General features: G+C 41.3%; 1 protein-coding gene across 7 annotated transcripts in view; it reads left to right on the forward strand.

The window, feature by feature from the left end:
- Nucleotides 1–16,635, forward strand: part of BCKDHB (branched chain keto acid dehydrogenase E1 subunit beta) — a 295,919-nt gene that overhangs the window by 197,387 nt on the left and 81,897 nt on the right. For 6 of the 7 annotated variants that reach the window (XR_002093308.2, XM_019496836.2, XM_059731487.1 and 3 more), the window contains one exon: nt 6,934–7,020. The exons of the other annotated variant lie outside the window; for it this stretch is intronic. Coding sequence is in view for 5 of the 6 variants with exons in the window: in XM_019496836.2 (XP_019352381.1) it covers nt 6,934–7,020 (87 nt within the window). In the remaining variant the exon portion in view is untranslated. The remainder of the gene's footprint in view (nt 1–6,933; nt 7,021–16,635) is intronic. 7 annotated transcript variants of the gene reach the window in all.

A 16,635-nucleotide genomic window follows, 5' to 3' on the forward strand; every position in this document is an offset into this window, starting at 1 on the left:
TCACAAATAGGAGTTTTGCAAAGATACAGACTCATTTAAAACAAATGTCTTTATCAGGCTGGACAAGCTGCGTTTCTTCTAATCTGACAAAATATGTTTGTAATGATAATGTTCTGCATAAGCAGTATAAATTCATATCCTACATTACCACGCATTGATATCCCCATGTGGACAAAACCTTAATAATGTCAAGGAGAGTTAAGGTCTTCATCCTTCTTGAATCTTTGGACTGTGTTGCAGCTTCCAGCAAAGATTGGAAGTCTTAACCTTTAGAGACCTAATTAGTACCATCCTTGATTAGCTATTAGATAGCAACACTTTTTGTCATGAGTAACTTGGATTATGTTCTAAAAGAAGAAAAACTGTTTTTTGGTTCCATTTTTTTGAGTCATCCAGAAGTTGCTAAAGTTTCTGTGGAGTGTGTTTCTTATTTGATCATTTGAAAGTCAAAAAGATTGAATGTAAACATAAGGGTTCCATAAAATGTAAGGTTGTGTGGGGAGGGAAGTCGTTTATTCAAACAGCAAGTAAAAAAGACAAAGAAAATACTTCAGCACGAGTTGTGAAAGCTGTCCTTTGCTAGCATTTCTTTAAGGGAGGGAGGACTTTGTAAGGGAAGTCAGAAAATGATGGGTTACTGCTGTTTTTTAAAAAGTGTGTCTTGAATCATCATAATATTCAATTTTATGTTGTTATAGCTCTCATTGACTTCAGTTACATAGAATGAGGCCCCTATTGCCAGCTGCTACTATATTGTATTCCAGGCCAGCTGGCAACAGATTATGCACATCTGATAGATAAGGGTACACATTTGGACCACTACTGTCTTTTGGTTATCTCTGAGACCACATACTTGGTTAAACAATTATGGATTAGCTATGGCTTAAGGTTTATCAGTGTGTAATTTTTAATTTTAGAAATAAATGATAATTTTATATAGAAAAGTATTATCCCTCTACAAATGTTGATTAACATTTTTCCTGTTGTGCATTGTAGATAGCAGCACAGTCAGTTGTGAAGCTGCTACTTTCCATTCTTTTTGACCAGTCAGCTCCTACAAGATAAGATTATATCCCATGTATTACATATAGAAATGAAATGGATTTAGGCATTCCAGGAAAGCTGCCATAATTAAATTTTGCTCTTTTCTCTTTATGTGGCAAAGCTTTCTGAAAGATCATATACCTTGAAGCACTTTTACATTATTATGTATTTTAAATTTATTTTTAAAAATATTGTTATTTTTGCTGAGCACTTTTGCCATTATTTGACAAATAAGGGAGAGGATGATATCACAACTAAAATTTAGTGTTTGGGTGCAAGTGATCATAGTTGCATTACATTTGTTACAGGCAAACAGAATGAGGTACTTTGTGTACTTGGCCTTGTTCAAGTACAAAGTTTAAAACAATTATCAGCTGAGTCACCTGAGAGAAGAACTTAAATAGAAAAATGTGAATAACTAATGGAAACAAATGGAAACTGTTTTAGAATATTTTAATAAACATCCAAGAAGCCAAAATCTCATGGTCAGGAAAAGGGGTACACTGATTAAAAAATTTAGCCTATCATATTGGCAAAGTAAAAATAGCTCTAAACATTTTGTATAGAAAAACTATGTTGCTTCTATACTTAATGGGAAAATGGTAATTTGATATCAAAGAAAAAGTAGAATTTAGGAAGAATAAAATATTTATAAGGGACATAAAGAACCCAAGAACTTTATCCTTATACCTCTTTAGGATGACCATTTCAGTCCATGGCAACTTGCTTGCTATTCTTGTCTGTCCATGAAGATTTTTTTTTTAGTGGTGGTCATACCTGCTTAAATGGCTAGGTGAGATCCAAGCCTTTGCCCTGACTATGTTATTTTTCACCCAGTTCCATGAATCTGGGGACTCACCTGAAATTTCTGCCCATAGTGATCTCTGAATTGCATCTAAGTCAATAAATTAACTTAGCTGTTTTTTCCCTGAAGCCTCATGCTCCATGAGCAGAGGCCTCCCTCCATTCCCTCATTGTAAAGTAAGCCTTAAGCTAGTATTGGAACAGGACCAGACCATTTCTGAAGTCTCCACAGCTCAGCTTCCATAGGTGAGAGATTTAAATGGCTATTGGACTACATAAAACAGTGATTTGAGACTGTGAAGATGGAGCTTGTGTAGCAGGCTTGTCAGCAGCAGCCCAACTCACTGGCTTGAAAGGGCTTAGAATGATTGGTGGGGCATTTCCCACCAATCAGGGAAAGCCAGGGGAAAGGCTTGCCCCGCCCCTACCCAGGGGTGAGGTGAAAAGACAGACCAGAGAGGGGAATAACCCCACCTCTCTCTGGTCCATCTTCAATCTGGGGGTGCAACCTCCCGAGAGGATAAAAAAGCAGTGTGCTTAGCATGCAGGCAGCTTTGACAAGGGACAACGAAGAGTGCTGAGAAGAGCTGGCTGAGCTGACCAGTGGGGTGGAGCAGTTGCTGCAGAAGTGCCTGGAAGACATCTCACTGGACGGGGAGCAGCAAGTGGCTGCATCCCCAGCCCCGCCATGAAGGGAGCATGGTGACAGTGCACAGGTCAGTGCATGGAGGGCCCAGGAGTGGGCTGAGACTCTGGCACTGCACAAGGCAGCTCGGGTCTCCAACCCCTGCATGAGGTGGGGCAGATGGTGCATGGAGGGTCCGTGAGAGGGCTGAGACCCCTGCACGAGGCGGGGCAGATGGTGCACAAGTTGGTGCACGGAGGGTCCGGGAGTAGGCCAAGACCCCTGCATGAGGCAGGGTAGATGGTGCACAGGTCAGTGCATGGAGGGTCTAGGAGCAGGCTGAGACCCCCTGCGTGGCACACGGCAGCTTGGGTCCCCAATCCTTGCATGGGGTGAGGGGCAGACGGTACACAGAGCCGAGAGGGGCCAGTAGTGCACGGAACAGAGCACAGGGCCAAGAGTGGGCCAAAAGCAGGAAGGGCCCCAAAGCAGCTGAGGGCCCCCTGCAGAGGGAGGAGATGTCTGGTCCCGGGAGATGTGTGTGGCCTCATTTGACCCAAAGGAGTCATGAGTTACCAGGGAAAGATTCCCACAGGAGAGGAGGGCCCTTCCTTCAGTGGTGAGCAGCTGTGGGGGGAATCCCCCTGAGGGAAGGAGGGTTCCTGGGTTGAGGCCTGGCCAACTGGGTGATTCAAGCAGGGGTTAAAGGGTACCCTTAGGGTATCGGGGTATTCCTTCTTTCTTTCCCTCCTCAGGGGTCATTTATATTGGGGCCAAGCTGTTGCACCCGTGTAGTCTGCTGTTCCTTGCTTTTCTCCAAGATCCTGCACCTTATTGTTTGTAAACCCTGTGCCTTATGATTGTATAGGAATGTTTGGATGTTTGTGGAAACCCATTATGAATATTTAATTACCAATTTGCCACTGCACCCTTTTACTATTCATTGCCTAAATCCAATCGCAGTGTCAACCTTGAGGGCCCCTCCCCTCCCGAGCCAGGAGGGTGCTGAGTGGGGAGGCAGGGCCTGGGGTCCCAATCCAGTGGGCATCAGAGGGTGGGCTTCTGAGAGTGGGTTTGGGGGCTAATAGAGAGTATTTGCATGCTGCATATATATATGTAGCACATAGTTCATGTATTTTATGTATGTATGTTAATATTGTAACTTTTGTATTTTATTAAATCTGCATATACTGTAGTTACGGTTCATCACGTGTCCTGGCTTGGCTCTGTAGGGAGAAGACGGGAGCTGTGGACAGCCAAGCAGCTACGCCTCCCACAGCGTACCTGCACCCAGTAGTATCCCTTCATTTGGAGACGGGGTACACAACTGAGTACCACCCGGGTTACCCTTGCTTCCTGTGTTTGGGCCCATACTACCAGAGACCAGGCCACTTCCCTAACCAGTTTGCATGATGACAGCTGCAAGGCAGCCCCCTGGAGCTCTATACATACCTTTACAAAGCACCATCCCATTTCAGAAGCCTCATAGGTAGATATCACAGTTGGTAGAGTGGTCCTGTATATTCATTCTGTGTTCTGCTTCTGAGATCTGCCTTTGTGGAGATAATAAGGTTACTTTTCAGAGTTCTGGAGGTATTGTATTGTTTGCATACATGTTTGCATGTATTGCCTCTTTCTCCCCTTTTCTCGGAGACAAATACAGTATAGAATGCTATGGTTGGAAGGAAACTGGGGAGCGGAAAGTACACAAGTAATTAAAGGATTGGAAAACTTGCCTTGTCATGAAAGTGATCTTTTTATTTTATAAAAACAAAGGGATGGGCTGGGCTTTCTTTTACAGTCTTAGTACAGTGGTCTTCAATATAAATTATAAAGGTACAAAGAGACAAAAGTATAACAATAACCATTTTTTAACAGTTTTGGGGAAAAATTAGCCAACAGTTTTAGTGGATTGTCTGCAGTGGGATTTAAAAAAAAAAAAGATTGAATGTTTGTATATTATTCTGGTCTTATCTGAGTGCATCTATTTGAACTTGAAGCAGGAATTAATACAGTGAAGTCCTATGGACCATTATTCATGGAGATGAGCTGACCAGTAAGAGTGCGCACTTACAGCCTTAAATTTTATTGATAATCTTAGTGATGGAACATTAGGCTAATTTCCATCCTTTTACAGTATAATACTGGCTTATACAGTTCATTTTAGAGTCTGATCCTATAAACTCTAACAGTCTTGCACATGCATACAGCCTTCTTGGAGTTAGTGAGATTAACTATATAATAAAACACTTTTTGCCCAGGTTAGATTTTTCATAGTTGAACCTTTTATTCTTTACACTATTCTTAATAGCATGTAGTCTTATTCTAAAAAATGTGTGGTCATTTTTAAAATGGTTTGGAACTGTTCAGCGTACAGCAGATAAACCTCTGAACAGATTCTGAGAAGAATAATTAAAAACAGATTGCCTTCTTAAAAAAAAACTTAAAAAGATTTTTTAAAATGTCTTCATCATATGCAAGTTTATGCAAACTTTAGTGCAATGAGTAGTATATTTTGGTGTGCAATAAGGAAAAGTATGTAAGAATTTTGGTAGATTTATGTAGTAGTTAATGTCTTCTGTTCTTTTATAGGAGTTTCCAGTGCAAGAGACAAGAAATTCAAGAACTAGTCTACTTAATGACACTTTGCTTTCCAACTGTTTAAATGATTTTCCTGTCCTTTTACTCCAGTGTATAGTATACAGCTTATGGAACTGTCACTTGCCCAGTGCATCTGTAGTCCAGCTGTTCAGATCCATTAACACACTCTTAGGTCTCTGATAGAAATCAGGAGTACTCCAATCAGAGTTGAAACTGTAAGACAGCAAAAGAAAGTTATATTTTACCTTTTAGAAAGGGGTGTAAAAAATCCAGCCTCCAAAACCCATCCAGTTTGTGTGGCTCCTAGAGGGAATTTGGGGGTAGGGGCCATGAGGAGCACAGCCCACTGCTGAATTGTGGCATATTGAGCCCCACTGGGGATATATGTTAATAGCAGAGGGGCAAGCATTCATCCCTGCAATGGTTAACACCTCTGCTGCTTGCTCCACTGCCACATCTGGCCCAAGGAGCCAAGGGCATTTGATACTCCCTGTTCTAAAATATACTGTATCTTGCTGCCTTATTAGAGAAAGTGTTAATGAGAGTTAATGCTCTGATAGCCTCAGCTCCAATTTTAAACTGAAGAGTAAAACCTTAGGAAAATTTGACCTGATAGCCAATTCTCTCTTGGGGTTTTCTACTTGAGGACTAGTAGTACACAATGTACTTATCTTTAAAAACTTGACTACAACTACCCTGGAAATATTAATGTACAGCTCATTTTTTCCCCTGCTCTGCATCTTCAGAAGTTCTTACTAATTTATATGCACTTAGTAATGAAAAGTGAAACGTGGGTGTCACAATTTTTTGACTCTGCTGGGTATCTGGTATTGCTCAGTTCAAATTGATTTAGCAAACATTGACAATAACATACTCCAAGATGCTGAGAAATACCAGAATTTTGAAATTCTCATGTGGTTAAAGGCATTTTGACTTTTGTCCTTATGTTTCACAACCACAGCCATAAAGTGAATCTAAGCATGCTTTGTGGCAGTGCTGCATGGGGGCAGCATCACTGGCTGCATTGCCGGCAGCACACTAGCAGCTGATCCAACAGCGTGGACTTGCTTCTACTTTTTTTGTCTCCGCTCCACCCTGTGTCGGCACCTAGGTCTACTACCTTGGTTGCCCCTCCCCACCTTCATTATGCTGTTGTTCACAACAAACCTAAACAGCTACAATATAAAAAAAAAAAATATCAGTGCTTGTTTATAAACAGTTTATATGACAACATGCTGTAAATATTATGTGCTGTGTTGAGCAGGCCACGTTAAATCACCTAATGTTTACTCTTTTTTTTTTTTTTGTATTTTATACTTATTTATTCCCTATAATTGCACTATAAATTTCTTGTTTAGGTTCTCGGCTATCTTTAGGAAGCAGTCCATTATCCACATGTTCTGTAAATGTTACCGGGGACCCACTGCAGCACTTAACTTAGTGAAGAATACATTTACACACGTGTTTTTAGGATTTGCAGGACAGCCTAAATTGTTTCATCCAGTTTAGGTTTTGTTTTCCTTCAGAAATGTCATTGTTTACATTGATAAGGTCAATTCAAAATAATGGAGTATAATGATAAGGCTATTGATGATGATGTGTTGCAAAAGAAACTTTAGTAGCTAATTCCTATTGTGCTAATGTCAGCATTTGGCTTTTGAGGCCCATTCATCTGCCCACCTAAAATGTTGCATTGGGAAAGGAGGAAATAGCGTATATTTTTAATGGCCTAACTAAAATGACAGAATTCATATTATTCCATGAATAAATTTGTAAAATATTAAATAGCTACAGTTGTTATATCTTTACAAATAGGTACAGCTTTGTTTTTTTAAATGAGTTTTCTTGTTTCTTTTTAGTCGGTGGTGAAGACCGGACGATTACTGATCAGTCACGAGGCCCCTTTGACAGGAGGCTTTGCAGCTGAGATTAGTTCTACTGTTCAGGTATGCTGAAGTTATTACATTTGTTTTGCATGCCCAAATGTGTTTATTTGAAGAAATAATATTTATCTTTGAATTAAAAGGTCTGGATTTTCTAAATGATATGTTAAAATTTCTAACTTGGCTTCCATCACTTTAATACTATGTTATAATCTTGAGAGACTAAATCTGGTAAAAGGAGACAAAACCTCCACAACAATAACAGCTGAAGTCATTTGCTGCATAATATAAGAAAAGTCTTGAAATTGACTGGATCATATTCCATATTAAATGAAGTTTAATAGATGTTTCTGAAATATTACGATCCAACTCTTTGCATGTGTGTATCACATATCTTTAGTACATCATGCATTTATGCAGTTTATATTATGTGTTTTGTGTCTTTGATGTTTTTCTTCCACTAAACAAATCTTGCTCTAAAACATGTCTTGCAAGATTGGCCTTCAATTTTTCATTAAGCATATATATTAGTTTTGAGCAGTTAGGATACAGTGTATCTGAAGTACTTTATGCTAGCAGCTGCAAAGTGGAGAATTTAATTTTAATTCAGACAAAGGTTTTCATTTCAAACATTCACTGAAAAATATGCAGTTTGTGCTGCTGACTGTGGGGGAAAAAAATCTCCTTTGTACTGTCGCTAGTTCTTGCCAAATTTACTTAAAAGATTGTTCTCATTTTGTCATTGTCTTCAAACAGATTTTTCCCCTTTCCTTTGCTTTTTGAGCCTAAATAAAGTAGAAACAAAGCATACCTCTGCTACAATACACTATATTGCTTCCATGTTCTATTCAGTGTCTCCTTATTAAGGATCCAATTCTGCAATCTTTTCTATCTCGTGTAAAGCTTATATGTGCAACCTGTGAGCCTTTAGGTTTGCAATTTTTTTCCTATTGGTGAACAAAAAACCTCTGGTATTTGTATTTGTCTTAATTATCTGAAGTAATAAGATGAATCTAATGAAAGGAGGTAAAATATACATTTCTTCTGAAAAACTTATTTTATGAATTAAAACCTTTCTGAAAGTTTTAATTCATTATGATTGATACTGTAGGCAGCCTCCTTTCAGGACCCTAGTATTGTAGCCCACAAAATATAATCTCACTGTGTTAGGACTAGATCCTGTCATCCTTATAGACAACAAGTAACGTCTGATCTCCTCAGATGGTTTTATAGCTTACAATAAGACTACTGAAGGCATAAAAGGACAGTAATCATGATATAAAAGGAGCCTAATCTGACACTTTAAGTGTTTTATATTGTTATTGAAAAAGAAAAATATGTGAAACCCAACCAAAATACCCCAAATTGAATACCTTCAAATCTCTTTTAAATTCTGTATTCTCTCTTTTAGGGATTTTAATGTGCCACAAAATATAAAATAAAGAAAACAGAATGTGACAGAGTTCTTTTTTTACAATTTCCATTTAATTGTTAAGCAGCAGCAATGCTAAAGGTTACTTCTCATTTCATGTGAAAACCATGTACTAATTAATTTAAATTTTAAAAATAAAAGCATATGCATCAATACAAAACAGGAAAAATAAAATAACCAAAGGGGAAAAAATCACTTCAACTGTTTAATTTGAGAGAGAGACTTCATTTTATTTATGTGTTTCTCTTAAAATGACTTTTATCCTCTTCAAAATTCTGATAAGAAAAACAATTTTTGAGCATTTGGTTCATTCCTCATGAGCCCATAATCTGAAACTTCTCCTTCACTAGTGCTATTTATTTAGAAAATAAAAGTAAGACAATAGCCATTTCATAATAGGTACTATATAAAATAATATATATATTTATTTATTTTGGAATAGTGGTCCATACATTGATGTAACTGGGAGTTATACTTCAGCAATACTAGCTAGTTTATCCTACGATGTACTTTAAAACAAATCTTAATGTAATGGGTTTTAAATACAGAATATGTATATTCTGCATTTCATTCTTGTAATAATACTCATTTAGCTGGAATTGTCCTGCGTATAGCACGTTGTTATTGCTAATGTCTCCTTGAGCTTAAAAATATTTTGTATCAACAATTTAATAACGCCTATACTTAAAGCATATCAGGTTTACATATATTGAAATATAATTTAAGAAGCATATTCTCTGTCATAACAACTCTTGTTTAAGAAAACGTTGCTTTAGACCAGGGTGGGTAAAATATGTTCCGCAGACTGGATTCGGCCTGCAGTATGCCCCTCAGCCCCACCCAGCCCAGGCATAGGAGGCAGCCTGGGCTGTGGCATGTGCGGCTGGTTTCATGCCTCTGGATGCACAGTGAGGCTGAGGCAGTGCAGGAGCTGGACTCTACTTCCTGCCAGCCCCAGCAGTGGCAGTGCCTACTGGCTGCTGCTGTCAGTATCACTACCACTGCTGTCCGCCCTGTACCTACCGTCAGGGCCACTGGATGGAGAAAGTCAGTGGGGTCTCATGTAGACCAGCCTGGCATCCACTCAGGGCATGCCTGACCTGGCGGATGTGATGGGTCCATGGACTATGGGAGAGTGGTGTATAGGAGCAGGATGATGGGCAGGGCTGGGGCTGGGATCACAGGGCGGTGACAGCAGTGGGCCATGGTCCAGGACAGAGCCATAATCTGCTGCCCACACATCCCTACAATGGGTACTGGTTCCATGGGCAGGGGCGCACTGGGAGTGGATCGTGGCTTTGCCCCAAGCCCCGAATCTGCGCTGCCACCACCTCAGCCCTGACCTTGGCCACAGTCCCACTCTTGGATGTCATGCCCTGCCCACCCACAGCCCAATCCCATCTGCTTGGCTGAGTGCACCCTACCCATGGAGACCCTGGGGCTGGGCCAGGATTGCCGGGCAGTGGCAGCACAGGGCCAGCCTCCAGGGCAGAGCCACTTGGGGAGTTTTGCTCAGTTGTTGTGGGGGATGAGTGGAGGGTGCTGACCCAGGCTATAACAGCTCACCAGAGCTCCCTGAGTGGCCCTCTGACCCATATAATTGCCAACCCCTGCTTTAGGCATAATTAAGATTTAGCTTTATTATTCATTTATAACATATATTCCTTTAACAGTAAAGTAAGGTCTATATGTCTGATATGATCCTTCCATAAAAGTATAAAGAAAAAATTAAATTAATTTTTGCTGGATGTACTCACAGTAAGAATGCCAAAAATCTTGAGGATTGCAGTTGGTTTTAAGTTCATTTTACACATGGAAGTAATAAGACTTCAATAAAGAGTCCAGTTGGAGTAGATGGTAAGTTTCCATATAGTTTTTCCATCCTTTCTGTGAGGTCTCTCATCCTACAAAAAAGGCAAATAAAGAACACCTAGGTCATTTCTGAAGATACTTATCATTACAAACATCTCATCTAAACAAATGGGTGTGAGCCAAAATGGTGGATCAGTACTCTTTTGAATCATAGGGAAATTTGATATTGAAATTAAACTTCATAGCGTGGAGTCTCTTTAAGAACAAAATGGTCTGAAAGCAGAATATGGTGGTGCAGGGCGGGGGAGAGGGAGAAACTTAATATTCTGAAGTATTCATTGAGGAAGGACTCCAGACTGTCAAGTGCAAAGCATTTATAATACAAAGGACACATTACCCAATTAAACAGTCATTCCCTAGCAAAACAAAAGGGAGAAAATGAGATGAGAGTACTTTTGCAAAGAAGAGACTTAGCTTTGAGATTACATGCAGCTTTATAAAAGGAGATCAATGCAAATAGTTGCATGGGTAAGGACCAGTCCCTTTATTTAGCATTCTCTCTGCATTAGCAAAATAGCCTATCAAATCTCCTTATCTGTCTTCAGACTACTATCCTGCATCTCAAGTCTTATGATGCAAATGGCAAGATTCTCAAAAAGATTTAGGCATGGTAATTCTAATCATTCCTCTGTCTAGAAAGAAGTTAGTCACCAGCTCCAGGAATTTAATTAAAACATCCAAGTTAGGTACATAGAATTGTAGAAAATTAGGGTTGGAAGGGACTTCAGGAAGTCATCTAATTCAACCCCCTGCCCAAAGCAGGATCACCGCCAGCTATATCATCCCAGGCAAGGCTTTGTCTACCCAGGTCTTAAAAACCTCTAAGGATGGGAATTCTATAACCTCTCTAGGCAGTCTGTTCCAGTGCTGTACTACCCTTCTAGTGAGAAAGATTTTACTAATATCTAATGTAAATGTATGTTGCTGCAACTTGAGACCATTGCTCCTTGTTCTGTCATCGGCCACCACTAAGAACACTCTAGCTCCATCTTTTCTGGAACCACCCTTCAGGTAGTTGAAGGCTGCTGTTATTATAAGTTGCTTGTCCTTTAAATGGGGAGAACTACATACCTAGGAGTGGGATTCCCAGCACTGAGTTGGGGAACAGCTAAGCCAACCAATAGGGAACAGTGAAGATGAGGAGAAGTGTCTACAAATCTGACTGTCTCCTGACCATCTGCAATAGGCATCTATACTACATTAATCAACTATGGGTACATGCACACCTTTGCCATACCTGATCTATGAACTTGTTGTAGTTTGGGTGCAGTGTGTGCCCACAATTGCGGGTTCTGTGAGCTACGCGGGAAACGCAATCCAAGTAATTCAGGGTGGAAATCAGGGGAGCTAGTAGGGCTGTGGGGGGCAGGTTTGGCTGGTCTGGGGAATGTAGTTGGCAAGATTGGCCCTAGTGGTTACTGGGTCGCATTGCTGGCTCATATTCATGCTGGGGTCTATTGTTACCCCCAGATCCCTTTCATTTGTAGTGCTGGTCAGGTTAGCGTTGCCCAGCCTGTGGGTGTGCTGGGGGTTCTTCCTTCCCAGATGCAGCACTTTGCATTTCTCTATGTTGAACCTCATCTGGTTCCGTTCTGCCCAACATGCCAGCCTGTCTAGGTCTGCTTGTATCTGTTGCCTATCTGTGGGTGTGTCCACACAAACCCGTATCTTGGTGTCGTCTGCGAACTTGGTCAGTGGGCTTTTCACCCCCTCATCCAGGTCGTTGATGAAGATGTTGAACAGAACTGGGCCAAATACTGAACTCTGGGGTATGCTGCTGCCCACATCTTTCCAGGAGATAGCTCAGTCAAGGTAGCTGGGTAGGGAAAGCACAGACCTATGATTAGGGCAAGTGGCTGGGCTTTCCCAGCCCCAGGGCTGTGCTCTGAATATGTACAAATGTTTGGTAGATTGAGCTAACTTTTTCTTGATCTAAATTAGTTTAGTTCCCCAGGTGAACTAAGTTAGATTGGACTGGCCATTTGCCTAATCTAATGTCTGTCTTGAACGTCTTTACAGAGCAGTACTTAGATTGACATAACCTTAGGTAGGTTGATCCAAGTGTAGCGTCTTCATGAACTGTAAGTGATGCTGCCTAATGTGTCTCTTCATGTACAAATGACTGGCTCATTTTTCTTTTAAAACATATGGGAGAAGTGGTGCTTCCCATATTTTGTATGATAGATCACACATAAGTGTTGACATAGGGGGGCATAACTCCACCCCACCCCCACTGCTGCTGAGAGCTTACTCTGGCTATGCTGCAGCCCCACGCCCCACTGTCGGTGCAGAAATTGTGCTGCTGCTGCCCCTGCTGCTGCCAGGTCCTGGCTCTTGACAGGCTGCAGTCCCGCACCCCACTGTCGGCACAGAAATCTGGAAGGACATGGGCCCCCTATGGCCCACCACATGGCACCTAAGTTTTGTATAATAGCCTAGAAGTTAGAATTCTTACCCTGAAAGTAGGTGGTCAATGTTCTAGGCCCCCCTTATCTTGAGAAGTTTCAAATTCATATTTGCCACATCCCAAATGAGTGCCCTACCCACCAGACATAATATGGGAACGAGCTTTAGTTAAAGCTCCTCGCTGCCATTTTGAAGTGCAGGATGCTGAATGCATGTGAGATGCTGTGGGCACTTTAATTAGAGCTGCTGTAATTAAAGTGCCTTCCCCCGACCCCAGACCACATGTAAAGATGCCCACTGGGAGTCCAGTGGAAACAGAAAACAATGGGAATGAGTGAAATGAGAAGAAAGTCTAGGGTTCAAGTTTCTTTAGCTGGGGAAATCCAGTTACGTCAGCAGGATGTGAATTCATTTCCCCCAATTATAATGAGGCCATGGAAAAAACTGTATTGTGCTGTGTTGTGAAAATGGTGCTGGCTCCTTTTGGCTCAGTGTTCAGAGTTCTTAAGTGGCAGGTTTTGCGTGGCTCTTTACCTGGGAAGGTTGTGGTGGGAGATTGCATCGGGAACCTTATCCTCCTCCTTTGCCTGCTCTCCACAAGGGCTATTTAGAAAGGCAGGAAGCTCAAGGGTGCACCAAAACCACCAAGTTGCCTGGGAGGAGACAGGATCTGGCCAGCTGGAAATTCAGAAGTGAACTAGACTTCACAAAAGGTTTCTTGTTTTGAATGTATGGTGATTGTGACAGAAAACGATTATAGTTTAACTGTCAGTATTGTTAACAGGTTTTGGGGCTCATCACTTGGCAAAACAATTCAGTATGGTGTGGACATGGACAGGGCTCAATATAGCTGTCTCTAGGGTGCAAGGCAATGGTATGCTGAATCTTAATGATGCCTAAAGCATGGGTTGGCAATTATTATGCTATACTGGCTTCTGTCCTGTGCTGGAAGTCATCGAGTTGTATTAGTGCAGCACTGTGTGGGCCAGTAAGCCCTGCCTCTCACTAATGGGGCTTCCAGTTCTGAGGCTGAGGGCTAGGATGTGTAGGACTCACACCATATATTTCAGTTTGATATGGACTTGTGTATATATATCTTTAGATCTTCATCTTTACGGTGGAAATATAACAATTACCTTTTTAGATTATAAACTCTTTGGAATTGTCTATTACTTCATAGATGTACATTGCACAATGGGTCTCAATTTCAAGTGTATGAATGCAGTGATATCCTAGTGTAATAACTTATAATAAAACTGCAGGAGAAATTATTAGGTGATTTTTGTCCAAAACAATCCAGAAAGAAGTAAAACAGTATAGTTGAGATTCAAATTGATGACTTTGAATGACAAAGCAATCTCATTCTGAAGAATGTTGTCATAGAAGAAAGATACTAAACAAGCAAGCTTCAGCAAAGTAATTTCAGTTTTACAGACATTTACTGAAAAAAGTTCAGTAATTTCAGTCTTACAGACATTTCAAATAGAATAACTCTGCTTTTGAGATTGGACAGAGACTATTTTAAACAAAGTTAATTTTATGTTTAGCTTGCAAAACTGAATGAAGAGATTTCACATTCCAGAACCTTAAAACTACCAACCCAATTTTGACCTAGAAAATCTTTTTTTCCCCCCAAGCATTACATGACTTGGGAAGTTTAGATACTCTAAACGACTCCACAGCAGCACTTTGGTCAGAGTTTGAAGTTGAGGTCATTTTGACCTGAGAAAGTTTTGACATTCTTAGCTGGTGGTTTATATGGCCTATTTGAACACGACCTTCTCATGTGATAACTTTGAAAATCCAAGGTTCAATTCAAGCTGTGGAGCACAAATCAGTGGTTTCTTTTTGGTTCTAGAGAATAATCTGTAATCTTGCAGTGACTCCCACTTAAAATATATTATTACCCAACTAGGATGTTATAAAAAAGGTATCTGTTCTGATTAGTTTAATACAGGGAAATATCTTCAGAGTAAGCGACCTTTGTTCATATGTCAGGTTCCTCACCATCCGACTGACTGTATGTGCTGAAGTAGTCTGTCTTTGATTTCGTCATTGGTCTATGGTTGCAATGCACAAATCTTTAAGAATTTGTGTGCCTAGTTTGACATGTAAGAAAAAAAAGGATATTGATAGTAATAAGATGTGTGTGCTTCACAAGAATTATCTGTAATCAGTTTGCCTTTGGTTCATCTGAGAAATACACTTATGGCTCTGGAACTTTTTCCCTCTAGTTCATTAGAAGGATGGCACAAGGCAGCACAGCTTCTTTTGTATGAAGAGTATGTATGCCATGTATCATTCCAGTCTTTCAAGCTATTGGAATTGGCAGTACCCCCTTCTCCTTTGGTCAAATAAAGAGAGAGGTTTGAAAGTGGTCATCATCAGATTATTTCAGAGAATTATAGAAAATCAGAGTTGGAAGTGACCTCAGGAGGTCATCTAGTCCAACCCCTACTGAAAGCAACATCCCCAACTAGACCAGCCCAGCCAAGGCTATGTCTACCAGATCTTAAAAACCTCCAAGAATGAAGATTCCACAACCTCTTTAGGTAACCTTTTCCAGTGCTTAATATCCCCCTAGTGAGAAAGCTTTTCCTAATATCTAACCTAAACTTCCTGTGCTGAAACTTAAGACCATTGCTCTTTGTTGTGTTATCTGCCACTACTGAGAACAGTGTAGCCCTGTCCTCTTTGGAATCACCCTTCAGGGAGTTGAAGGCTGCTATTAAATCCCCCCTCAACCTTCTCTTCTGCAAACTAAATAAGCCCAGTTCCTTCAGCCTCTCCTCTGAATTAATTTGCCCCAGCCCCCTAACTATTTTTTTGTTTCTCCAATTTGGTGACATCAATGGGCAACTGGTGCCTCCTGAGTCAGGGGGGGCACTTGCCCTCCCAGCAGACAGCCAGTGACCAGGGGAGTCCCCCCATGGCTGATCCCACCGACCCACAAGTGGCATCAGCGAGCAGCTGGCACTTCCAGGTGGCACTTCCTGGCACCCCCACTTCCCAGCTGGTGCTCTCAGGGGGGCATCAGCACTCTCATCTTCCCCCCACCCCACCCAGGAATGCTGGCTGTCAGGGGGTGCATCAGTGCTCTCAGGGGGTGCACACGTACCCCCAGGCACCCCCTATGCATCACCACTATCTACATCCTTTCTGAAGTGGGGACCCCAAAACTGGACACAGTACTCCAGATGTGGCCTCTTCAGTGCCAAATACAGGGGAAGAATCACTTCTCTCAATCTGTTAGCAACGCTCATACTAATGTAGCCCAGTATGCCATTAGCATTCTTCTCAATAAAGTCACACTATTGGCTCATATTTACCTGATTGTCCACTATAACCCCCAAGTCCTTTTCTGCAGAGCTACTACTTAGTCAGTCAATCCTCAGCTGGTACCAGTGCATGGGATTGTTCTATCCTAAGTGCAGGACTTTGCACTTCTCTTTATTGAGCTTCATGAGATATCTTTTGGTCCAATCCTCCAATTTGTTGAGGTGTCTCTGAGTTCTAGCCCTACCCTTCAGTGCATCTACTCCTTCACCCAGCTTGGTGTCATCTGCACACTTGCTGAAGGTGAACTCCATCCCATCTTCCACATTGTCAATGAAGATATTGCAAGAGATATTGAACAGGCCCCAGAACTGACCCCTGGGGTACTCCACTTGATACCGGCTGCCAACTAAACATTGAGCCATCGATTGCTACCCTTTGTGCCTGACTATCCAGCCAGTTTTCTATCCACCTTACAGTCCTTTCATCCAACTTGTACTTCTTCAGCTTGCTTGTGAAAATGGTGTGGCAGACCATCTCAAAAGGCTTTCTAAAGTCAAGGTGTATCATGTTGCTCTTCCTGAAACCACAGAGCCAGTCACCTCATTGTAGAAGTTAATCAGGTTGGTCAGGCATGGCTTGCCCTTGGTGAATCCATGCTGACTGTTCCTAAATACCACTTTCTCTTCCAA

This window comes from Alligator mississippiensis, chromosome 1 (assembly GCF_030867095.1).
Source record: "Alligator mississippiensis isolate rAllMis1 chromosome 1, rAllMis1, whole genome shotgun sequence".
Lineage (NCBI taxonomy): Eukaryota > Metazoa > Chordata > Crocodylia > Alligatoridae > Alligator > Alligator mississippiensis.